We start from the raw sequence: 27205 nt of genomic DNA on the forward strand, positions 1-27205 counted from the left end.
TGTGTGTGTATGTACATACACTCACACATATACTCACACAATATGCAATAATATTGTTAGATGATTCAGATGTTTATATATGTTTATGTGTTATATGGATTATTGTATTTTAATTATGTTCACATCACATCACCTTGTTCATCACCTCCAACTACAATCTTTGCTGCTGTTATTTTTGTTCTTCTCTTAAACTTCCGCCTCTCCTCCATGTCTTCCTCTATGGTTTCCCTCACAGCCTTCCACTCCTTCCCTCAGTTGTTCATAGTCTTTCCTTCTGATGTCATATGTGCACCTTTGTGCTCTCTATCCCCTTCTCTCTCTCTCTCTCTCTCTCTCTCTCTCTCTCTCTCTCTCTCTCTCTCTCTCTCTCTCTCTCTCTCTCTCTCACACACACACACACACACACACACACACACACACACACACACACACACACACACACACACATTTGTATATTCTCTGCCTCCCTCTCTCTATCTCTGCAGAGCTGAGCTGACAGGGAAACTTCCGTGCTGCAAGTGCTCGGATTCTCTTCTTGAATTATTCACATACTGGGACCCCCCCGAGTGCTTATCTCACCCCTCCCTCCCTCCCCCTTACCCCACCCTTTCTCCTTCCTTCTCTGGCTCCTGCCATTTGCTGCTGGCATGCTTTCTCTAACTTTTGTGGTTTTGACACACTGACTGACTTCAGCTGTTGTGAAAAATGCTATTTTGCCACGACTAGTTTTTTTTCCCAACAGTTCTGAGTGCAATGTGAAGGAATAATGATATGGAATTCTGTGGTCTCAGTCAGCTATTAGGAAATGAAAAACAAAATACATTTTCTTTGGGAAAAGAGGTGAGCGAGAATGAAAAAAATGCAGACACACAAACACAATATATAATGCTCAGTTAGAGCTATAAATATGAAGCTTGAAATAGCAAGAAATGAGGTTGAAAGAAAGTAAAGCATTATGGGTAGCTTTCAGAGCAGATGAGTGTACATTTATAATTATTATGGATGTATTATGGATAATTAAATGCTTTCCTCAAAACCGACTTCATACAATGCATTCAAGGTTTATATTTTAGTTAGTAGGCTTCATATCCCTGGGAATTGGCATTGCTAGCGCCATGCTCTGCCAGTTGAGCAATTAAAAAATATCCAATTTCTTATTTGTTTATGCATTACTCTTATTATATATATATATATATATATATATATATAATATACAATTATTTAATGTCAATTTTGATCAATTTAATGTTTCTTTGCTAAATAAAAGTATTAATTTCATTAAAAAACTTACTATAACATATACTTATTATGACTTTAGCGCAGTATATCTGTTGTGGTCCTGATATGTTGCATTTTTGCAGGAACCTTTGTGTGTGAATGTGAAAGAGACAGAGAGATTTAACTAATTCAGCATTATCTGCTTTATTTCAGGCTTTGCACAGTCTTACATTGTACAAAGGCAAAATCTTCAGAGAATGTGTTTTTTCCCCCTCTCTCTCTCATTTCTCTCATCTAGGTTAAAACAATAGTTCACCCAAAAATGAAAATTCTGTCATCGTTTACTCACCCTTATGATGTTCCAAACCTGTATGAATTTCTTTCTTCTGCTGAACACAAAAGAAGATATTTAGAAGAATGTCAGTAACCAAACAGTTGACAGCACCCATTGACTTCCATAGTTGTACTTTTTTTTTTCCTACTATGGAAGTCAATGGGTGATGTCAACAGTCTGGTTACCAACATTCTTTAAAATATCTTCTTTTGTTTTCAGCAGAAGAAAGAAACTCATACAGGTTTGGAACAACTTGAGAGTGAGTAAGTATAATGACAGCATTTTGGAGTTAACTATCCCTTTAAAAAAATAATTACTTCAAAATCAAATTTAGTATCCTTAAAGATTAAAATGGAACCTTTTACCTTTAAACAAAAAGACACATATTTAAACGTAACTTCCCATCACCAAGAGACCAATGTCACATTCGGTACACCATGAATCCAAGCATGACTGAGTGGTCAGTAGCTAAATCTGTTCAACATCCCACTATTCCCTAACGCAAACCAATCAATAATAGTTTTACCACTGACAGACAAGAACATTGGCCAATCAACGGTAATGACTCATTTATCTGATGAACGAGCCAGCTTCAATTTGCTGTATTGATCCGAGCGAACGATCTAACCTCAGCTATCCAGGAACTGCCAATGTGGGGTGAAATGTTTTTTTCTCAGAGGATATAATAATATGAGGATTCAACAATTAATTCTAAACTAAATCTATACTACGGATCCTAAAAATATTAACTCTGCCAATTCTGGCCACTTAAATGCACATTCGTTCTTGCAGGGAGTAAAATTTGTGTCTCACCACTCACCAGGGAAAGTAACAACATTGGCATCAATTGCATGAGTGATTTGCAGTTTGGAGCAGCTGCCAGCAGGGGGAGTTTAGGAGCGCGTTACTCCTTCAAGCACATAATTAGATCAGTAGCATAATTGTAAGTGAACTTATGAGGCTGAAGTCCCAGTATACTGAAACAAGTGATGAGGAAATAGCAAAACAAAAGTCAACAACAGATACACATTACTGTGGCGTTTAAACCACAGGTTTTGTGAAACATATTTCCTCCCTGGGTCTCTCTGGAGGGCTAGGCCTGGTTTCAAAGGGGGTGAAAACTCAAATATGAAGAAGTCCCACTTGTTCAATTACTCATGCACACATATACATACAGTACATACAGTAAGAAAAAGAGAAAAACTGTGCTTTGCTGGCATGTGATTGGCAGGCACCACGGTATTACATTCATGTCTTTGCACCAGAGAACGCTGTGTATATGTATACGTTTAGCATGTGTGTGTGTGTTCAGTGTGTTCGTGGTACGGGGTGCTGTAGCGTCATGTGTTCTGCCCCGGTGAAAGGTAGGCGCTGGGTACAGTAGTGGTGCACCACTTCTGGGATGCTTGGGAACACACAGCTGCTCTTTTCCAGTGTGTAGCCGCATTCTTTAGTCTGCGCTACGATGATGTGCACACATCCTTGACTTGTCCTGTAGAGAGAGGGAAATAAGGATCTTATATCATCTACATCAGCTTTTCAGGACTGCCAACTCATTTCTTGTTCTCTTGATATCAGATACACAAGCACACACTTACTTAAGGGCGATGGAGTACTTGCTGGTAGCCGATTCGCTGTCTCGCACCAGGAAACTGGCTTCCCTACAGTGCTGCAGCTGAGCCTCCGCCTCCTGCCGACTCACACTGCCATGATACCAGCTGAAGAGAGAGAGAGAGAGAGAGAGAGAGAGAGAGAGAGAGAGAGAGAGAGAGAGAGAGAGAGAGAGAGAGAGAAGGAAGGAAAGGGGAGGAGATTCTTATTTATACATTGCATGATTATGTAATATGAATACTTTGAAAACAGATTAGATAAAGTATAGAATATATAAGAAGAGAATTAGGAGGACTGAGAAAGATGGACAGACAACTGTACAAATGGATAGATCTGCCAAATCATTTTTGTCCATACAATTAAAGTCAATGGGGTCCAATTTTGTTGTGATTCCCACTGACTTTCACAGAATGGACAAATGTATGTTTCAGAATATTTCCTTTTATGTTTCACAGAAAAAGAAAGTCATACATGTTTGAAACGACATGAGGGTGAATAAATTATTTTAAATGTTTGTATATGGGAGGCTGTGCTTTATTATATATTATAAATAAACAACAATAAAAAAGTAATAATAAAAATAATAATAAATAAAATATAATAATATAATATAATATAATAATAAAACAATAAAAAATATAAAATAAATAAATTAGAGTAAATATTAATAAACTTGTATACTTATTGATATTTGTTTAATAAAACATTTTAAATTGTTTTTTTATTAAGTGCACACATTTTCATTGCAACATAAATATAATAAATATAAAAAAATATATAAAATATAAAAAATATAATACTATATGAAAAAAAAAAAAACATTAAAAGGATAGTTCACCCAAAAATGAAAGTTCTGTCATCATTTATGCACTCTTATGTTGTTCCAAACCTGTATGAGTTTCTTTCTTCTGCTGAACACAAAAGAAGATATTTTAAAGCATGCTGGTAAACAGTTGATGGTAGCCACTGACTTCCATGTTTTTTTCCATGGGAAAAAAATACTATGGAAGTCAATGGGGTCCATCAACTGTCTGGTTACCAACATTCTTTAAAATATCTTATTTTGTGTTCAGCAGAAGAAAGAAACTCATACAGGTTTGGAACAACATAAGAGTGCATAAATGATGACAGAATTTTCAGTGTTTACATTATTTTTGAAGATTATTCTCTGACATGCAAACTAATATTAAGTTGGCCTCTATTATAATTGCTAATATACACAGTAGCTAGGTGATCATGTGTTTCACATCATAACTGTTAATACACTCACCTAAAGGATTATTAGGAACACCATACTAATACTGTGTTTGACCCCCTTTCGCCTTCAGAACTGCCTTAATTCTACGTGGCATTGATTCAACAAGGTGCTGAAAGCATTCTTTAGAAATGTTGGCCCATATTGATATCTTGCAGTTGATGGAGATTTGTGGGATGCACATCCAGGGCACGAAGCTCCCGTTCCACCACATCCCAAAGATGCTCTGTTGGGTTGAGATCTGGTGACTGTGGGGGCCATTTTGGTACAGTGAACTCATTGTCGTGTTCAAGAAACCAATTTGAAATGATTCGAGCTTTGTGACATGGTGCATTATCCTGCTGGAAGTAGCCATCAGAGGATGGGTACATGGTGGTCATAAAGGGATGGACATGGTCAGAAACAATGCTCAGGTAGGCCGTGGCATTTAAACGATGCCCAATTGGCACTAAGGGGCCTAAAGTGTGCCAAGAAAACATCCCCCACACCATTACACCACCACCACCAGCCTGCACAGTGGTAACAAGGCATGATGGATCCATGTTCTCATTCTGTTTACGCCAAATTCTGACTCTACCATCTGAATGTCTCAACAGAAATCGAGACTCATCAGACCAGGCAATATTTTTTCAGTCTTCAACTGTCCAATTTTGCTCAAGCTCGTGCAAATTGTAGCCTCTTTTTCCTATTTGTAGTGGAGATGAGTGGTACCCGGTGGGGTCTTCTGCTGTTGTAGCCCATCCGCCTCAAGGTTGTGCGTGTTGTGGCTTCACAAATGCTTTGCTGCATACCTCGGTTGTAACGAGTGCTTATTTCAGTCAAAGTTGCTCTTCTATCAGCTTGAATCAGTCGGCCCATTCTCCTCTGACCTCTAGCATCAACAAGACATTTTCGCCCACAGGACTGCCGCATACTGGATGTTTTTCCCTTTTCACACCATTCTTTGTAAACCCTAGAAATGGTTGTGCGTGAAAATCCCAGTAACTGAGCAGATTGTGAAATACTCAGACCGGCCCGTCTGGCACCAACAACCATGCCACGCTCAAAATTGCTTAAATCACCTTTCTTTCCCATTCTGACATTCAGTTTGGAGTTCAGGAGATTGTCTTGACCAGGACCACACCCCTAAATGCATTGAAGCAACTGCCATGTGATTGGTTGATTAAATAATTGCATTAATGAGAAATTGAACAGGTGTTCCTAATAATCCTTTAGGTGAGTGTATATTGCATATTTTAAGCACATACATTCCCACCTCTAGTTTAATCTCACCATTTCATTCTTGAGTTTTTAAGCTTCAGGTAACCTGCTTAAAATAACCACATTCACACATTAGCAGTAGTGTCTAAAACATGTACCTCTGTTTCTCCAAAGGCAGGGTGGGATCAACTATTGGTGTCTCGCTGTCTGGGATGATGCTGGGAGACGATGGGGAAGTCGGGGAGGGGGGATTCGGTCGAAGAGATTTGGGGGTCCAGCTCTTATGCCTCAGGGTCTGCTGTTTTACAATAGGAGAACCTGATTCTTCCTTCGACATGCGCTCCACTCCATCAAACTGAGCTGTACACAGAATGAATCATATCAATTGCCACAAATTTTATGATGACATCTGGCAATAATGACCTCCCCTGTTATCCCAAATGTTTGGAACAACTGCTGCATCAAAAGTACCCCAATATCATTCAAACTAAATTACTTTTAAATATTTTTTTCTCATCACTGTGTTTATGTAATGGCAATGCTAAATAAAGAAGATGCTACTAATATGAAAGTGAGGGATGGTACCTGACAGTGCTCTAACAATCTGCTCCTTCTTCCACTCCCAGGGCAGCTCATACTCTGCCAGTGGTCTGGAGTCGGACTCAGGTCGGGTCAAGGGAATTCCCTCCAGAACCTCTTCATATGGGACATCATAGATCTGAGGGGGTCCAGACCCCTCACTCTCTCCTCCGTTCAACACTACACACACTTTCAGCAGGTCCTTCGAGCCTCGCCGGCGAATCTCTAGATAAGGGCACAAACTTGTATTTCACAATTGTTTCCACAAATTTGTGGGCAAAACGCATGGATTCCCAACAAAATGACTCGATTTCGCCCACAAGCATTCGCAGAACAACAGTAAATGTAACCGTACCTTTAGTTTCAAATTTATCAAGCTTCCACATATTCTCATATTTACAAACTGTTGAAATTAATATAGCAGATACTGTTATGGAATTTGCATCTGTGTGCAGGTGACCACTGCCCACTTTCTCCAAATGTATTATTGAGAAAGTGGGAATCCCCCAAGAAAGGGTCGGCCTTATTTGTCCCTAGAAATCAATATACTGTATGCATATTCAGATGCTTCATTTACAAATAGTCTGTGTGCTAAGGTTGTAGAACAAGCTGTCAACTTTTTCTCTATCTCTTGCCTTTTTATAAACTTTTTTGCTAAATATTGCAATAATTATTTAAAGTAATAACTTCAAGTACACATGTAATATGTAATATAATGAATAACAATGTCAGTAATGGCACTATTGTCAGTCACTTTATACACCAAGTGAATGTTTTTCTACACTTTCCTAACAAATCACCATAAAACTGTTGAAAGAGCATCTAGAAATTTAGTCTATGAAGACATTATTTGTTTTGAGATCACTTTAAATGTGTGTGAAACCACAGGAAATTATGATCAAGTCAAAGTTGAATCTGTACCAACAAATAGCACGTCATGTCATAAGTCTGTTCTCTCTGAAGCAAACTAAATTATGCGGTAACAGGTTTGCTTTTTTTAAAGATTATACTTTATGGGAGCAACAGGCAGCAGAACCAAAAACAGGGTTCAGTTTTCGAAAGATAATTATGATGATGCGCTTACGATTGAAGTGCATGAGGCTGATATAAAAGCAGAAATGTGCAGCTAAACATTTTATGAGAGAACTTACACTATTTTTCTGCTAAAGCTGTAAAGTCTTTCCTTATACACAGTCTGCTTTACCGCCCATGAGTTTTTGTAATCATTTGCCTTTGTGTATTAGCTAACTATCTGGTTCTAAGTTTAGATTTAGACTGAAAATTAAAGTATGTTTTTAACGTTTGAATAATTCAGATACACATATAATTTTTTTTTGTTGAAAAAAACGTATTACACAACATAATACATATCTGATAATACATATCTGATAAAACATAGAAACCCATCTCGTAAACGCCTTTTTAAACTGTGAAGAAAATAAAATAAAATTGATAAAATATAGCATTTCCTATCATTCTCATATATAAGTGTATCATACAGCATTTTCAGTTAGTCTAAATGAATTTCTCTAAATGTGTCTACCTGTGCATCTATTCATTCCTTAAGATTTAAAGTTCAACAAACATCAACAAAACTATGCCTGAAGCTCCATCGTTCTTCCCTCTCTCTGTTTCTTTGCTGTCACTTTGTGTCTGGCCTATTGTGTGAGAAAACAATGGTCATACCAGGGAAAAGTCAGACCGAGTCTATGATTGGCTGGCTTAGCAGGCCACTTCCTGAGTTCTGGGAAGTGATTGGGGGGAGAGGGGAGTGTTGAGGGGGTCTTTCTCACATAGCCAGGCATACTGGGGGGACGGCAGGGGTCAACTTCCTGTCCATAGAATGGGGCAAAGGAAACACAGACAGGAAACAGGAAGCAGAAAGAGGAAACTGCACCCATTGTCCCAGCACAACACTGTCACCGTGGAAACCACCAACGAGGGGAGAGAGAGGGAGCTATGATTTTTCATACTCTTAAAATCCCTGAAAATCTGCTTATTACACTGACAAAACATTTAAGATGAATAAATGATTTAAAGAAGGAGAAATAAAGGAGAGGAGAGGTAAATAAATGAGGGATGTACCTGTAATAATGAGCTGGGCATCATAAGGTTCCATGTAACCATCATTCTCTCCTTCTCTTTCAGCCTCTCTCTGTTCCCTTGTTTTCTCGGCATCAAATGGGTCAGCATAATCCTCCAGGATGATCTATTAAGAGTGAGAAGAAAAGAAGAATAGAAAGCGATATCAGTGATTTGTGTTAAGGACTATAATAGAACCCAGTTAACAGGGAACGGTCTCAAAACCTTTTTTCATAACTTAATGGGAATGTTAGCAAAACTTAAAAATGTTAGCTAGGAAGAAACACCTTCATTAAGGAATGATGAATATTCTGTTCAATAAAAGTTTACAATTTGTGGCATAGATACTAGAAAAGCAGAAATGTGAAGCTTAAAATAGAAGTACTTTAATTTATTCTGTTAAAACTTGTGCTTTATTTGAGCAGCAAAGTTGTTTTCTTATTTTTTATGATCATTTTGTTTAGTTAGTTACATTGGCATAATGAACTTGTAAAATTGGATACAACTAAACAGTTTTTTTTTTCACACTAAAATTATGTTAACATGTTTGGTTATGATACTATCCTATTAAAACAGTGAGGTCTTTTTTTTTACCATTTAAGGACTTGCCCCATTCCCTTTCATATGTTTTCGTTTTAAGAAAAGGAGGTTGAAATATTTTTTTTCTGGTAATCAACATTATGCCACAAGGGCTATCGATTGGGCTTAACTTGTACTGAACCTGAATAGTCCTTTAATAATATGATGCCAACATATTCTGCAATGATCTATACTTCAGAAATAGTGCAAACCCAGCTTAAAAGGGCATTTAGTCAAAACCTGGAGTTAAATTACATCTTATTGGGTGGAATTCTTTGTTCCATCTTGTAGTTAAAGAATCAATATTTCTTCACTAGCTGAAGAGCTTAAAGGGTAAGTTCACCCAAAAATGAAAATGCTGTCATTAATTACTCACCCTCACATTGTCCCAAACCCATAAGTCTTTTGTTCATCTTCGAAACACAAATGAAGATCTTTTTGATGAAATCTGAGAGCTTTTTGTTCCTCCATTGACAGCTGCACAACTTCCACTTTGACGCTTCAAAAAGTTCAAACTAATCCATATGAATTGAACCAATGAGGTTAGTTCTTGCGTGTCAAGCAAGTTCGGTTGTGTTTCTGTTTCTGTTCGCTGATCAATATTTATATGCGAATAAAAGCCAAAATTCAATCTGTCAATCATATAAGTGATCAAGTCTCTTCAGAAAATTTGGACTAAACTGCTCAATTCATTTGGATTAGTTTTACAATCTCTTTATGAACTTTTTGAAGCGTCAAAGAGGTAGTTGTAGCTGTCAATGGAGGGACAGAAATCTCTCGGATTTCATTAAAAATATTTTAATTTGTGCTCCGGAGAAGAACGAAAGTCTTACGGGTTTGGAACAACATGAGGTTGAGTTATTAATGACAGAGTTTTCATTTTAGGGTGAACTAACCCTTTAAGCTTATTCTCCGGCCCATCTTTTCCCATTCTTTCTCTGATTCTCCCTCTGGACGTTGTGTGTGTGTGTGTGTGTGATCTCATGAGATTCTGATTTCTGTGCTATTATGTTCAAAGTGTAGCTGCAGGGGATGTCCGTAAATGGGATAGGATACAGCCTATGTATCAGGTGACATAATTCTTCAAACACTGCCTTCACCAGGGACTAGAAGAATGGGATAGAGCCATTGTGTTATGTATGCATTGTATTCTTTGCGTATTTGTGAGCAAGGGTGTGTGTGTATGTGAGCACAAAAGTGTGTTTCCCACAGTGACAGAGTGAAGAGTGTGTGCATGGCTAGGAAAAGAGACAGGAAGAGAAGCAACGAAAGGGCTCTCATTGTGTTTGTTGCTTTTCAGCTCCACTGTGTCTGCTTATAATAAAGCAGTTCAATGAAAAGAGAATATAGGAAGAAAAAGAGAGATGTGAGGAGGGAGGAAAGAAAGATACGAAAGAGAGAAGAAGGGGCTGAGGGAGGGGAAAAGAAGATATTGTTTAAACAAAGAGCTGCAAGAGAGATACTGATCTCAATTTTCAAAACAAAGATGTTTGTTTGGTTCTCACAGTCAACAGGGTGATTGGAATTGGAGTATGTCATGTATTAAAAAGAACTCCTGAAAAAAGCATCCGTCTCTGAGGCCTGCTTTATCACTCAGATCAGGGATATTCTTTCTTTATCCCAGCTGAAAAAACCCACCCTAAACCAGCCTGATGCTGGTCTCAGTTGGTTTGAGCAGGTCTTAAGTTATTTCAGCTGGCCAGCAAGTAGACCAGCAGAACAGTGCCCAAAACGCCACTAAAACCACCTAAGACCAGCAAAAAACCCAGCTTAAGGGGTTAGTTTTTTTCCCCAAAAATGAATTTACTACATTTTCAGAAAAAAAGTTGTCACCTACAAATCTGTCTAGAAAATACATCATGTAATAATAATTATTAATATATTATTATTATTTATTGTTAGTTTACATTGTGGTGTTGGCTCATTCTCAAACTTACCGTTTCTGTTCTGATTGGTGACTTGGCCCTCTCGCTGTCCGGGGATGATCCTCCTACACTGGATTTTGGATCATTAACCTTGATCATTCTGCTCATGTACGCGTCAGCCAGACTGGTGGTCCGCAGGGTGCGATGGTCTTCAAACCCTTCCATTTTTGTGGTTTTCTTACTTTTCCCAGGGATCAGAATTTCCCATATTTTCCCGTCTTTCATCGAGCCGGTGCTGGAGTGGTTTCTTCCCAGCTCGATGGCCGAATTTTTACGATTTCTCCCGTGGAGCAGCGAACCCACACCACCACCACCACCACCACCAGCACTGCCACCGTTTTCCGCTCCAGAATTTTTACGCAGACTCCCCTTCGAACCAGTACCAACGGTCAGAACCGGTTTGGGACGGGACTGGGTTCCCGATTCCGAAGCAGAACGGATCCGATCGGATCCAGTCTTCAAACTAGTTGGGAAATCTTTAAACCACTTCGCCATGATGAATACAGGTGTCTGCGCTTCTCTCCATACACACGCGCAACTCCTTTAGAAAACCAATCAGCTTCTAAAATATCACTCACTATGGCCCCTATAATGGATATATATATATATTTTTTTTTGCCTTAATCAACAACACTTTAACGTGCAGTTCAATTGACACAAGGTTGTTGTTATTTTAAACAAGATCTTTTTAATTTATTGAATTTTGAAAATCTGTCAAATTGATTTAGGGAAAGGTTCCGAATATTAAATCCCTTTTACTAATCTTGATCACAGAATTTATCCCATTCGTATTTCTTTTCAGGAAACTTCTTACACTCTCAGTTACGATTCTTCACATTGGAGAATAATGTATTGTTTTTGTTTGCTCCCAATTATTCCCGCAAGATAAAGAGGAGTCTTTGAAGGGCATAAACGCGGAAAAATTTAAAGTTTTTCTTAGCTCTCGATGAAGATCCCATTCCCGGTATATCCACTCCAAGCGACAGTCTAAATGAAGTGAAGGGGATGTAGGCTACGTGCGCTTGTGCTGACGCTGTGGGTGGGGGTGGTTGCAGCTACTGTTCCCCTAAAGGAGAACTTTTCATTTGCTGGGCGCTGCCCACCTGTGGACGCAAATCTTCTGCTCAGTAATCCTCTGGTGCACAGCAAATATTATCGGTTTTACTTAACGTTCCCATTTATTTGCCCAAGGGGTCTAGTTGTCACACTCTTTACTCCAGTGATCAGGCCTATTTCTCAAAAGTATTTTTTGAACGGAAAACAAACAAACAAACAAACAATTTATTTTTAATTAAAACTCTTTAACATTTGCCACTTCATAACTCTTGAATGCTTTGGAGAACAGACTTTGGTCTCTATGCCACAGAGTTTGGTCTCTTTTTAAATAGGCTGTGACACTTGTCAGATTATTGAGGAAGTAAAAAAAAGTTTTACTTCCAAGTTGGTGTTAAAAAAAAGTTGGTGTTAAAAAAAAGTGAACTTGAAAAAGTTATAAAATGTTACATTTATTGTTATGAAAAATGCACACACACACACACACAAAAAAAATAAAATATTTTTTTTATATTAAATATATTTTCCAAAACACGTTTTACTCTAAAACTGTGAGAAAATCAAAGCCATAAATCTAAACAAGCCGTGTTCCAAATTCGTGGTTGATATCTCAAAAAATGAGCTTTCAGTTAGAATTTGTTTGTGCAGAGTATAGGCTACCAAACGTTTCCATAAAATTCGTCTCCCATTCATTTCCACTGTTTATTTTTGACCGCGGACAATACAAGGGTGATTTTTTTTTTTTAAAAAATACAAATTATTCACAAAAAAAAAAAGACGTGGTGTGTGTGTGTGTGTGTGTGTGTGTGTGTGTGTGTGTGTGTGTGTGTGTGTGTGTGTGTGTGTGTGTGTTTTCACATAGCAAGTGCAAAAATCTTTTTCAAGTTTAGTATCATTCCGATAAAGTAAACAATTCTAAAAAACAAAACGTAGGCTACATTTTTTTCGGTCAAAAATGAGTAGCCTAACAACCGAATGCCACCAGAGGGTTAATTTAAACAGTAAAGCAAATATGAAACAAATAAATTATGACAGAAAAAAAAAAAAAAAAAAAAAAAGGTAACATACAAATCCTATATCTATTTGATGTTCTTAATTTAAAAAAGCGCTAATAACCAGCAAGCTCCAGACAAGCTCCACATTTTTTTGTGCAAGACACTACCACTACCACAGTGGGGCAGCAGATCCCGCCGGGTAACTGGCCCAAGTCACTTGTAGGGGCAGACACTTGGGCAACTTAAAGTCATTACTGCCTCCATCTAGTGGCTAATTAATAAAACATGCTAAATTAATTGATATGTAAACATGAATTATAGTTTATTATTTAAGTAAATAGACCTAATGTCTGTTTGAAAAATATTTCTGAAATTTCATAATGTTAAAATTGTTCTTAGAGTTTCATGCTTGCCTACTTGCCTGCTTATACAAACAATTTACATGGTTCTGGAAGTAAAACTACTCAACATTTAAATAGTGGAAGTTGAGCTGTGATCACACAATACTGTCTCTGCCCACACGGGACTACTGGCTGTTAACAAAGTGAAGAGTAGCATCATCATCATCAAGTGTGTTTATTAACGCTGTCAGTCAACCCAGCTCATCGTGGAATGTCTTGCAGAATTTATTGAAAAGCACCCGGACCTGTTTTTCCAGTTATTGAAAACGACAGAAAATACTAAAAAGGAAAAGGAAATCCAGATGCTATAGATTAGCCTATAAGCACACAAAGGGACATTTACTCCCATCGGTGGACCAACTACATTTACATTTAATCATTTAGCAGACGCTTTTATCCAAAGCGACTTACAAATTAGGAGAGCATGAGAGCAAATGTTGCAACAATATTCAAGTGCTTCCTGTGAGTGTGACCATAGTCCTTGTCTTCTTGCACAGACACAGTACACGTAGCAACTTTTTTGTTTTGTTTTATGAATATAACTAGCATAACAACTGTACTCATATTGCACTATTTTGGCTTTGTTTTCAATATGATTGCACTAGTCAGAGTTTAGGCTATGAGCTGCTATTTTGCGCATTTCCAAACGGCGATACAATTCTAATTTTATATATTTTATTTACAAAAACAGACCTTTTTATAATACATACAAACTGGTCTTCACTGTTGATTATTATTTTTAAGATTTTATTTATATTTTTTATAGTCTACGAGGTGCACGCACTGTAGTAAAAAACCCTGTCAACAATTTACATGAATATGGAATTACAAAACAGGCAGTTACATGAGCTATAATCTTGCCGTAAAGCACTGAGCCAATTTTGTGACAAAACTGAACTTTCATTGTGTCTCTAAATCATAACCCGAATTTATTTTTCACGGCTCCACAGACAAACATGTTCCAGATTTTATTGTGATTGACATACAACCTAACCAATAATCGAAGCCGAAATGGTTTCACGCGTTCCACCCACGACGCCACTATCAGCCAATGAGATTATTCCTCACTCGCAAAGTGGGCGAGGCAAGTGGTATCGGTCTGAAAGGTAACAGGTTGTGTTTAGCCAATGTTTTCCCTTGGGATTATTAGTTAGAGCTGTCACATTCAAAGAAACGTCCTTTACTGTTACACTATCAGTTCTCATGAAGAAGAACAGCAGGAAGTAACAGAGGAACATTAAGCAGAGTGAAATTTAAACTTTGCCGTAATATCAGGTAGGTTAAATGTTATTTTTGTTCGCTATCACCGCTAAACCTGTTAGCCCGTGACTAGAAATTGATGCTTGCTAAACTTGTTTGTGGCGCGCCAGATGCTCCAACGAATTCTCGAGCTGAACTTTCTCCTTTAGGAATGACACACTTGTCTCGCTCGCATAGCCTACTGTTCAGCTTAGTTGTGTTTTTGTCCTGTTTCGTGTTCTTCTCAAGTTTACTTCTCTGAAGATGGATTAATGTCTGTCCAAAGGATTATTGTCGAGCCCGCGTATTTACAAAAGCTTCTTCAACTGGTTTACGCTGAAAATGAGCGCTTCGCCTCGAGAGACTGAATAACCCATTGAGTTTCGCACCAAGCGCAGGTGCATCGCCAGGTGAACACCTGCGCTTCTCGCTTTGGGAGCAAATCATTGAGAGAAAGTATTGACGTGGCAAACAATCCTGTTTTAACAGTGTTGTGATTGTTTACCTCACCACAGCCCACGAAAGCCCGCTAAACACTCAAAGCCTTGTGTTTGAAGTAGCCCAATTTGTATTCAAATGAATAACGAGTCAGTGTCAAACTTGCCGTGAGCGATCAGGTTACTCTGTCAACGTTAGGCTGTCAAACGTGTGCTGTTCAAAAAGACTTAAAAGAACAACCAACTTTTTAGTTATTTAAAGCTTTGCTCTCGTTTATATTTGATTCATAGTTCTTAGTATTTTGGCAGTTCCGTGATGTTATGTTATCCAGTCAGACGCCAGGACTTTTCGAGATTTGAAACCAGTGACTCAGTGCAGAGGAATTGTATAGGCCCAGATGAGCAGTGGGACACAAACTCTTTACTGTACATACTACTCATTTTCAGTCATTTACATTAGTGATTTACTGCGTGTTTTTTTATAAGGCTCAAATATAAATTTGGTACTTTTTATCTAATAGCCTACATAGAACTTAGCTTCATCATCATCATTATTATTATTAAAATGATTATACTGATGATTAAACTTTTTAAGTTGGCATAAAATAAGATTTCATGTGTAAATCAAATGAAAATTCATTTTCCAAATGGATGTTATTGATCTTATTGTGAATTCATCTGTGCTTATTTTTAATTATTTTTTTTTAACATTTTTGACGTCATAATTAAATTCTTAAGCTCACATTCAGCCAATCTGCCTACGTCCAATCGACAACTTCCATACTTTTTTCTTTTTCAATAATTAATTTAACACACTGTCACAATATGGAAGAAAAGATCGGTTGCTATAATTTTTCATCATGACTTTAAATAAAAACATTCAGTTCTGTGGGTGAGAAAACTCGCCAAGCTTCCCCCAATGAGACACATGAGCTTTTGATTTTCATGAGTTTTAACAAATCTGGCTGCAATTCTGGAGTAATTACCTCAAGAAAGACCTAATGGCACATTTTATTATTATGAAATCCAATTAAGTAGTAATATGTTTTATAGGTTTAACAAAGATAAATCTTTCCAAGCAAGCACCCCTTTCCAACCTGCTAAAGTACACTCAGCAGTGGATGTATCCTGGTTGGGAATCATTGGCATTATATTAAAAGCTTGCTTTTCATTTGAATCATTGTTTGCACATATTTAGACCATAAAACCAAAACGTTTTGTTCCTGCACCCCCCCATATCACACTGTCATCTTGGTTATTGACCTATGACTACATTGTGCTGAGCCATGGACAAACATAACACTATTACATCTCTATCACTGACATGAGACGCTAATCTTCTAGTGTGATTCACAGAGAGTCATATCTTGCTTTTATTTTTCCAAGCTGAAAAACCTGGAGTCATGAGCACATGCTGGTATTAGATAAGATTTCATTTTATATTGTGTGAGTTTCTTGTCATATGATTTGTGTTTGGCAACAGTGGAGTCAGTCATGCCTGTGAGATCCAATAGACGGACAGAAGAAGAACTTCTTGTTTGTCTGTCTTTGAAACGAGAATAGTGATTGAAGTGTAGGAAGGGAGGGGGGAAGAAAGGAAAAGAAAGATTTAGAGGCAGTTTGGCAGGAGACAAAGAATGCAAAGGGGAGTCGAGCACTAATGGAGGGATACCAGACTCTTTAAAATGAGATGAAAGCTTACGATAGGCTACACTTTCTCAGATGCATTCTCATAGCAACTCGACTCTTTAATTCAGACTTATCTAGATGAACTCTATATCTCACCTCTCTCAAGGTAAATCACCCGAAAGCGAATATCAGTGACTGGTTTAAATCCTTTCTGTGCAAATGAATAGAAACTAGACCAGAGATTCAGCCTTTAGGTTGTGTTTCTCAGTAGAATGGTTGTCATACTTTTAATATACGCCACCTCAAAAGTGTTTCTGCCTGAAGTATGCTTAAAGACGTTGGTGTTAAAAACCTAAAGGACTCTGGGAATGCTAAGCATGCTTGTTTTTTCTACATCCTACGTTAATTGAAGTCTGACCTGACAAAAGGTGACTGAAGTCATATTTCATATTGATATGAAGTCTGATGCTGCAATGCATGTCTGAGGAAAAATGTAACGCATGACTCGGATGCACTGATTGATTGTAGATGCATTTCCTTTGGTTTGCATTGGTTTGTGATAGTCAACATAGATAATACAAACCATAGTGACTGCGCAGATGTCTCCTGAGTCCTACTGCCTCAGTTCCCTCCTAATTCAATTAGACGTTCCACATCTGAGAGTCTCGATTCAATTTAAGATCCAAGAATTCAATTTAATGGGAGAACAAGAGGTCGCAGACTCAGAGCTGTGGACAGATGTCCCTGGAGTGTCTGTGTGTATATTTTTTTTTTTAAAGTGTGTTTCATTAAGACTTTTAAATTGTAATGTTTGTTGTTGCTTTATCTCCCAGAGCATGTGGAATGAGATGTGAAAGGTACAGAATGTGTCTGTCCTAATGCGTAAGTGATCAGTTATTTCGAAACATTTTTGCTTGAATGAGCAATGGAGACAGAACTTTGTGTACAAGCACTTGAATTCTATTGACAGGCAGATGAGGTGCAGTGGGTCATTTTTAACCCTGGGTTAGTGTAATCTTGGGTCATCTTGTTGTGTTCTTCGCCTGCGTGTAAAGGAGATAACTGTCTATTTAAACAGATTTAAACAGCGAAACTAAGAATGCAGGTTTACAAACCATAAACAAAGCAGCGCTTGCTTACCGTTTTGAATATCAATCATGCTGATCATGTTCTTTATTCCACTCTGCTCATGTTATTAATATTCGCGCAGTAGAATGCTCAGGTAAGATGACGTAAAATTAGAGCAGCCTTCTGTCTGTGCCGTCATGACTTCTTTGCTCGCTTTCATCATTTTTGCTCTTATACTTGTTCGCTAAACTGAACAGCCAATCAGAGTTCTCTCGCTCACCGACGGCCCAACGCGATTATACATGTTGAATCGGCCAAAAAAACAACAACGGTGTCTAACTTGAGCCAATGGTGCGGAATACACCGGAAAAATTAAGTCAGCCGACGACGGCTTGTTTTGTCCCTGGATTAATATATTGTTTGAGTTTGAGCTTTGGCTACAGCACAAGATAACGCAACTGCATGTCCATTTGTAGAAATAACATAAAAGTAATGTCTTTTCATCACTCTTGTTCCCTAATGTGTGTAAGCTAAATGTGGCTTGTGAAAGTTTTTGCGACTGTACACTGTCTATGAATATTTAACAAGGCAAGCATTGTTTAGTTTATGATTGGTTGTCGGTTGCTAAACAACTTGCTGTGACCATCTAGCACACCATTGTTTCACATTTGTATACATTTCTCTCTGCATTTCAGAAGTCTTCCCAACTTTGGAATTTCGTTAAAAGGAGTGTTAACCTCCTTTCAGATTTTCTAAGATGGGAGGGAATGAGATGGAAGATAGAATGAGATGGGAGAGGGTCAGGACTGATATACTTTAATAATCTCTGGGGGAAATTGAGGAATTGCAGCAAACATAAATCATAGAATAGTGAAAATAATTAAATGCAATATAAAACGAAAATACAGTGCCAGAAAATAAATTTGAAACATTGCTTAATTCAAGGTTAAGAGTGGCATTAAGTCAGGGTTAGATATGTTAAAACAGGCAGAAGTCATCATAAAATCATCATTAAGAGAAATAGATAGAGCAAATATAATTCAGACTGCTTCATTATGAAGAGAGAAAAAGCAGTTGGTCGATTTACTTAATGCACAGATACTTGCTTCTAGACTGTTAAATCCAGTGTGTTTGTTCTGGATGTAAGTAAACGCCTGCATGCCCTCGGCTATTGCCTGTGAAGGGAATAGTGACATCTCTGATTTGGATTAGTGTGTGAGAGCAGGAGAGAGCGAGTGTGATAGAGAAGCCAGTGTTCTCAGCATAGCTGCCCTTGTTTTCTGCCCCACTTCACTGTAATAATGGGAAGAGGGTCCTCATACTCCCCCTCTGTCGCACTCACGGGCTCCCTCCATTCAGCCTATCAGATAATGCAGTGCTGAGAGGCTAAACGGTGCCTCTGTCTGCCTGGCCACTGACACACTGACACAGAGGAAATGGATAGTTTTAGACTGTGACCGAATTTTGGCTCTATGTTTGACCAATGACCAGATCACTGTCATAACAGAATAAATATTCTGTCTGTCATCATGTGGATATTCAAAAGTGATTGAGCAGAGTTCAATCGGTTTTGTTAATCTTAACTAAAACTATTAAAAATAGTTTGTGTTAATTGGAACGAAGCTGAAATAAAAAAATAAAAATAAAAAAATATTCAATGACAAAGGCAAATTGAAAAATTGCTGCATGGGCAACTAACTGAAATAAAATAAGTTTGTTGGACATACTAAAATTAATAAAACTGCAATTAAAATAAAAGCTAAATATTAAAATAGTAGGAAATATTGAAATAATAAATATTAAAAATGAGAAAATCATGTAACATAGGCTAATTAGGGCTGTCGCGATAACCGCAATATGGCAGTACCGCGCTACTGACAAGCCAACCGCAGAGGAATGCAAGTAACCGCAGCAACCACGATATTCGCGTTTTCTTTTTTCTTAAGGCAATACCCTTCTTGTTTTGAACTTTGTGCATGTGTAGGTATTGAATGTTAAATAAGTTAATAATGATAATAAGACTGTTTTTATCATGGTGATTTGTATAGAGGCTTCGTGGATTTGCACTTAAGCCTAAACAGACAGTGAATGAGTGATCGACTGAGCGCGTGCGATTTCCTGCGTCTGTCTTTGAGGTCAAGTCATAAAGATTAGTGAAGGTTGCTGTGTCCAAGGAAAGCGAAATTGGTCGTGTCATCCTTTTAACGCATTTACCATGAATGGCATCAGCGACAGCGCTGGTGCTGTAACTGCGCGCTGAGTGACAGCCTTTCAACGCGCGGAGACGCTGTTTAGTTTCGGTTACATTGGTTACTGAAAATTTACTCGTTTTTGAGCATGCTGACCACATCGTAATACTTATTTATATAGCAACAAATAAATATAAATAAATCAAACATTTATAAATAAATAAATGGCGATAAAACCGCATATCGCGCTATTGAGCCACTCAAAATTACCGCAAAGGAAAATCCTTCACCGCGACAGCCCTAAACATAATTGCTAAAATAAAAACATAAAAATAAAAGGTAATTCAAAATATTGATAAATAGGCCTACAGGAAGATAGACGCACTATAGTTAAAATAGTTTTCGGTCTTCTATTTTATCTCAGAATGATGGATGTCATTTTAAAAAAGTGGAAATTAGTGGAACTGGAAATAAGTTAATACAGCCGCTTATTTACATGAGGTAAACGTAACTTAGCTGTTTGGTTTATATTTTTAATGTTTAGGACTATAGTTGCTCCCATTTCAAATGTTTACGTGCTTTTCTGATGATAAAATATTTTTCTTGTAAATACTTTCCAGCCTTTCAAAAGCGTAGGCTTAGGCTACATCTTTAAAATGCATCCAAATTACAGCGACGTGCAATCGTTATCGTACGGTGCTCGGCAGGGGACAAAATTTAAACAGTGAATTTTGAATTGATCTCTTCTTGTAAACTCGGATGTGGATCCAGACGACAATTAAATCACCACATGACCTTGGTGTTTATCAAAAAACAGTAGGTTATTCGGGCAGGGGTTTTATACGCGGGTGGTTGGAGAAAAACACTGATATTCTGGATTCGGACGGCAATTAATCACCGGCTAGCCCCTGTAAATGTTTTTTTAAAAATACCTTACGACCCCATGGCCATGAGAAACAATTACCTTCCGAATAGGGCTTTTGTGTATAGTGTTTGTGTACAGTATTTTTTTAAATTGGAGCGTGACTGGACTAGCTTGCTAATATGACCGCAGAATGAACTGGCTTGACTTAAAGGGACTATGTGTAGCTTTTTAGGTATTTTATTATCTAAAATCAATATTTTTATTAATAAATATGCCCTCAATGGTGTACAAATACCTATGCCAATGATCAGACTAATCCTCGTAAACGAAGAATTTATTATCTTTATATACATAGGACGGGTAGGTCCACGGAGGCTTCCATGTAGTTCCGCCATCTTGAAAAACTATAATAGCAGAGAGGGACAAAAAGTACTAGGCCAACGCGTTTCCACAACGCGTTTTCGTTCAGAACCAGCGTCACGTGACTGAAGCCAGCAGAAGCGGAGGCGCAGAGCAGTGAGAGGCGCTTGTCACTGCACCGGCAAGTTTAAAAGGATGCACTGCACGGTTATTTATACATCGTTCATTCATACATATGCTGAGTCATAGGATAAGGAGTCCTCGTCGTCGAAAAAGTCCAAAATAGACCGTAAAAGGAAACGTGACCGGAGATTACAAAAACAAGGGTTAAAGGGATACTCCACTTTTTTCGGAAATAAGCTCATTTTACATCTCCCCCAGAGTTAAACAGTTGAGTTTTACCGTTTTAGAATCCATTCAGCCGAACTCCGGGTCTGACGGTACCACTTTTAGCATAGCTTAGCACAGATCATTGATTCTGATGAGTCCAGTAGCATTTCTTTCAAAATGACCAAAGAGTTTCAATATTTTTCCTATTTAAAACTTGACTCTTCTGTAGTTAAACCGTGTACTAAGATCGACGGAAAATGAAAAGTTGCGATTTTCTAAGCCTATATGACTAGGAACTACTCTCATTCCGGCGTAATAATCAAGGAACTTTGCTGCCGTACCATGGGTGCAGCAGGCGTAATGATATGACGCAGCGCCTGAAAATAGTCCCCAGCTCGGTAACTTCTTCCAACGTGACCGGGACTAAGTTTGTCTAACCTATTAGACCTATTTTCAGGCGCTGCGTCATATCACTACGCCTGCTGCACTCATGGTACAGCCGCACAGTTCCTTGATTATTACGCCGGAATGAGAGTAGTTCCTAGTCATATAGGCTTAGAAAATCGCAACTTTTCATTTTCCGTCGATCTTAGTACACGGTTTAACTACAGAAGAGTCAAGTTTTAAATAGGAAAAATATTGAAACTCTTTGGTCATTTTGAAAGAAATGCTACTGGACTCATCAGAATCAATGATCTGTGCTAAGCTATGCTAAAAGTGGTACCGTCAGACCCGGAGTTCGGCTGAATGGATTCTAAAACGGTAAAACTCAACTGTTTAACTCTGGGGGAGATGTAAAATGAGCATATTTCCGAAAAAAGTGGAGTATCCCTTTAATGTCAGGATAGCTATTGCAGGAGAAAGCTTTCAAAAGAGACCCTGAAGTTGCCTGCTTTCTTCTCGACAGGTAAGTCAATGTTACGGTCTTAATTACAAGCTTTTTTTTCATTGCTTGGTTGTGTACTTTATTATATAGACAGTAGAACATTTATAGTTAAAAGTTAAACAGGCTCTTTGATGAATAGCAGCTAGCCTATTGAGTAAAGTAACGTTAGAGAAGGCTCTGATGATGATGATATTTAACAATGCACGTACTTCAAAAAATATAACGAGTAAAGAAGGCATTACTATTAATTACCATGGTTAATGTTTTTCACAGTCAGTAATTGATACTGTAACATTCTTTTTTTCGTTGTTTCAAGTTTCAGTTTGTTTTAAATAACAAGCCTGTTCACCTGAAGAAAAACTCGAAGTGCTATTATAAGACATCCTGTCATAGCTTTTTGGTACATAACGGCTACCGTAGATGCAACGCGCATTTGAAAAAGTGAGGCGCTGGAGAGCATTATTCGTTTGAATGCAAAATACAATTTCACCACTAGATGGGAGAAATTCCTACTTAATGTCCCTTTAAAGAGACTTTGATAAAAGTGCCAGCATTATTGTTAGGCTCATAACACAATATATTTATAATTTGGTGAAAAATACAATAAGATATAATGAGAACATTTGACTGCCACACAAATTGTTTTCAGAATTCGTTTAGACCCTTATGAAAAATGTTCATCATATTCACAACAATGTCCCCCCTGCTATCTTTAAAGAAGCCTGGCCTTCTTTATAGTTATTTTATGGCGTTCAAAGTCTGTTGTCTGGGGCTGAAACTCCACCTATCCAAGTGTGAGAGCTGAAATTGAATTATTGTCTCTGTAAAAGTACATACATTTTACCTCAACCACAATAAACATAGATGATGAATGAATCATGAAAAATGATCAGTGCTGCTGCCACTTTCTCACTACACCTGTGTAACCCTCCACCTTTTTATCCGTCAGCACAAGAGTCTCCCGTATTGAGCTTGGCTCTCTTGTGTCTGCTTTCAGTCACTGACGTGGACATGCCGTCTCAAAAAGCTTTCTGAAGACAAAACACATAATGAGCCCATTCATTGTATTCACATTGTAATAGTAGTCATGAAGGCTACTTTTTGTCACACAGTAAATGTATTTCTTAACACTGTCTTACTCATCTCAGGCAGACTGTTAGTTAGTTTTAACTAAACCTTTGGTTAGTTTAATAAAAGGAAAATCTGTAGGTTAACTGTAAATCTGATTTGCTGAATAAAGTGCTGTTCCCATGATCCAGTCATAGGAGTGGACATCCCTGATTCTGGTTTATCATGCAGTTTATTACACTGGATTCTTCACACACACACACACACACACACACACACACACACACACACACACACACACACACACACACACACACACACACACACACACACGTTTATCATGCAGTTTATTACACTGGATTCTTCACACACACACACACACACACGCGTAAGAGTAGAAGCACTGATCAGACTGAATGCGTTTGTAGTTTGCAGTCTGTTTAGTTTATCGTAATGATGTAGTTTGTTACTGAACAAGACGACAAGTGTGAGAGTAAAAGAAAGACAAAGAGAAATGGTAAAGATGTACCACTGTCTGGGAATGCACTTTGTTCCCCGTCACACCCTTCATGCTTTAATGTTCCTTATTGAGATATCATTCCATCACACCAGCCACACCTTCAGTTTTCTTCTCCATTACATCATGAGTACTGAAGCTTTGGTTTTGATGAGAAGTAGTAACATGGTAGGTCTTAATAAAAATCCCCAAAAAAGGGTGTGTGATTTAGGATAGAAAGCCAATGGAACATCTACATCAAGAAAAACAAACGTGTGTGTGTTCAGGTTAATGAATAATGAAGGCCATTGGGTTTTCTGTGCCAGGAGTCAGAGGTAACGGGCAGCATTGAGTAGAGTGTAATTCAATCCAGCCTTAGTGGACTGTCTGCATTTCTTTGTCTGTCTGTATCTCAATAGAGCACAACAGTAGGGTTCTGGTAGTAAAAATCCCATTCAAATTTTCCTTTAGAGAGTAACACAGGCTTGAAACATTTCAAGACAGACCATCATTGTCTACAAGGTTGCTGAAGTCAATGTGATATCGACCCCATTTACTTTATTATTAATACATGTTCCTGGTTTTATTGTGTGAAGGATTCATAAGTGTACATTATATAAACAAAAAGGCTGTTCCTGTTCAGCCCCCTCCAAACACTTGGCTTCATTATAGAGTATAACGCCCACTTTTCACCAACAAGTCTAAATAAAATGCAGATTCACAAATTATATTAAAATATTGATAATATTTTAAAAGCATTTTAGTTTAGTAAAGACATTTGTATATAAACCAAACATTCTGCATTCAGAACTAAATGCTAGAAAAAAATGTTAAGATCACATATTATGAAATAAGTAAAGTAGGACACTGCCCCCAATCCTGAACCAAGATCCACCAATAAGAAAAGGGAATTCACCATGGTATCCTTGTTGAAGTGAAGTGCTTTTTTAGGAATGAGGAGAGGAGTGTCTGTAAAGGGGAAAGTGACTTCACATCAGGTTGTGCAGTGGAGTGTAATCTGAGGGACATCTTATTGCTTCTGTCAGGACTGGTATTGGAGAAAGAACATGCAGGGTTGTGATGGAAAAATAAATATTTTTTTTATTTCGTTGTACTGTTGTGATTCAGACAGAGCTGGTTATGGGTTAGAAGAACATTTTTATTGAAGATTTTTTTTAAATGTCTTTGCAGAAAATGAGAGGGGGAAAATAGTTCTGGAAGAGAGTATTTGATTTTTGAGGTCACCGGACAAGCACACTTTGACATTGTGCATTGTGTGATATACTGTACTTTGACTGTACATTTTCTTAATATTCTTTTCGTCTCACCTCTAGGATGTCCGCTCCTGTCTCAGGTAGGAAGACCCCCGTGGACTATGGCGTACAGATTCGCTTTATAAATGACCTGCAAGACACCGGAGGAGGGGGGAGTGGGCAGCCTCGAAAAGAGGGACCCAAAAAACAGCCGTCTCGCTATGGAGTAGCAGTGAGGGTGCAGGGCATCGGTGGGCAGCCCTACGTTGTACTAAAAGACGGAGAAAAAGGAGATTCATATGGAGTGCAGCTGAGAACCCAACCACCTGCCTACAGCAGCCTGCCTAGGTATGCTCCGAATCATTTTTTTACTAAATGCAACATTTATTGATTTCATTATATCTTAAAACCCTCTGATCTAAATGACTGCGTGTAATTGTTAAAATATTTGTTACCTATATACGTGTATTTTTAATAAATTAAAATGCTTTTTAAGTAATTTTCTTGATAAAATGGCTGATAATATAGTTAACATTTTGGGCAATAAAATACGGTAGTTACGTTTTGCGATGAAATAAATAATCAGGCAATTTTGCTATATAGATTTATGTTGCTTTATGTGAATGTCCTGTATATAATACATAGTATATACAACTTTATATAATACAGTTTACATTTTTAAGTCGATATAAATATTACCCCTAAGCAGTTAACTGAGTTAATTAACATAATACAAATGCATAAGACATTGTACATACTGTAGTTGATAATATCTTTCAGTACCCCAGACTAACTTTTGAGACCTGTGGCACCGGTGTCACCAAGATTTTTTTTTTAATTAACCATAGGTCTTCCTTAGTGTAGCCGATAAATATATATTCTATAGTATATCTTTTTTTTAAACAGTAGCTGAAACACATTTAGTATTTAAAACAAATGCACAAAAACTGCTTTATAACAAAAATAATGTATTTAAATTACATTACTCATTTATTTCATGTCTACATTAATAATATAATACAATTCGATATGAATATCTCACATTTCTGCAACAACACCATGGTTACAGTTAGTGTTACTACAGTAAATCCAAGGTAAATGTTGGTGATTTGTGGGTTGAAAAGCCTTCTAACTACTGTTGTGGCACAATGTTTATCCTGTTTTCCACAGTGTTGTTGAGAATGTCAGCACTGTTTCATCTGGCTTTAAGCTAGTTTAAATTGCCAAGACATTTGTGTTTTTTATCAGAAAACTCTGCTGAACTCGAACGCTTCTCATTGGATCGCTGTTTCTTTCCGCTTTTGGCGAGTTTGCTGTTTATTGTTTCACGTACACAACAGAAATGGCAGCACTTATAATGGCAGTGCTTATATTTTTAAACAAATTTTAAATCTGTATCTTTGTATTTTACTGATTGTGTCTGTGTGTTAGGAGGAGAGAGGATGGGGTAATCCAGGGGCCGTATTTCTCGTCTGGAGAGAATACCCAACTGCGCCGGGCTCAGTCTCACGGCTCCCTGTTGGAGAGAGAAAACGGCAGCGAAGAGTTTACAGATCAACTCCGACGGCCGCTTGGTGATGGACGCTCTGGTAGCTACGGCAACCTGGATGGAGGTGTTGGTATGGGACCTGAGAGGGAGCGGCCCATAGACAGGATGGAGAGAAATCAGTGGGGCGGCTCCTACCAGACAGGGCTGAATGGCACTTTGGGAAGAGGGAGTGGTGGAGGCAGTCATTACACCTCATCCGAATCAATTGAAATGTCTCCACACAACCAGCAAGCTCTCAGCCAGTCAGCTCACAGCTCCAATCGTCAGACTCCTGCCCACAGAGTCGTCGACAGGTTCGACGGGGGCTCTGCTGCACAGGCGGATAACACTGGGACCACCACCAGGGGGCGCTATCCCATCCTAAATGCAGACAACAGACCCACCTCAACCTCACCATTACCTGTTTCATCTCTCGTTCCAAACACATACTCTTCACCTCTGTCTTCCTCACCTGCTTCTGCCTACAGCAGCCTGGGACGTGGTTCAGGTTCTGTCGCCAAGGTCATGGCTGTCTCTTCATCTGCTCCAGTTGATGCACATGTAAATGATGGGTGAAATATATTGAGGCTTATTAAAATCTTTGATCTAGACTTTGGAGCAGCCT

The 27205-nt window shown here is 38.1% G+C and overlaps 2 protein-coding genes across 2 annotated transcripts in view; one reads left to right on the top strand and one right to left on the bottom strand.

The window, feature by feature from the left end:
* Nucleotides 1-1406: 1406 nt before the first annotated feature.
* On the bottom strand, nucleotides 1407-11781 carry she (Src homology 2 domain containing E). The gene is made up of 6 exons (XM_079895801.1): nucleotides 10796-11781; nucleotides 8283-8406; nucleotides 6204-6422; nucleotides 5777-5978; nucleotides 3151-3270; nucleotides 1407-3044 (listed from the first exon to the last, which is right to left on the bottom strand). The coding sequence occupies exons 1-6, from the start codon at nucleotides 11276-11278 to the stop codon at nucleotides 2861-2863; spliced, it is 1332 nt and encodes a 443-aa protein (XP_079751927.1). The 5' UTR covers nucleotides 11279-11781; the 3' UTR covers nucleotides 1407-2860.
* A 2528-nt stretch (nucleotides 11782-14309) lies between these two features.
* cgna (cingulin a) overlaps nucleotides 14310-27205 on the top strand; it is a 30107-nt gene continuing 17211 nt past the window's right edge. Inside the window, exons 1-3 of the mRNA XM_079893631.1 lie at nucleotides 14310-14507; nucleotides 25134-25400; nucleotides 26484-27141. Coding sequence (XP_079749757.1) covers nucleotides 25135-25400; nucleotides 26484-27141 — 924 coding nt within the window. The 5' untranslated portion in view covers nucleotides 14310-14507; nucleotide 25134. The remainder of the gene's footprint in view (nucleotides 14508-25133; nucleotides 25401-26483; nucleotides 27142-27205) is intronic.

The sequence above is a fragment of the Squalius cephalus genome, assembly GCF_949319135.1.
Source record: "Squalius cephalus genome assembly, chromosome: 15".
Lineage (NCBI taxonomy): Eukaryota > Metazoa > Chordata > Actinopteri > Cypriniformes > Leuciscidae > Squalius > Squalius cephalus.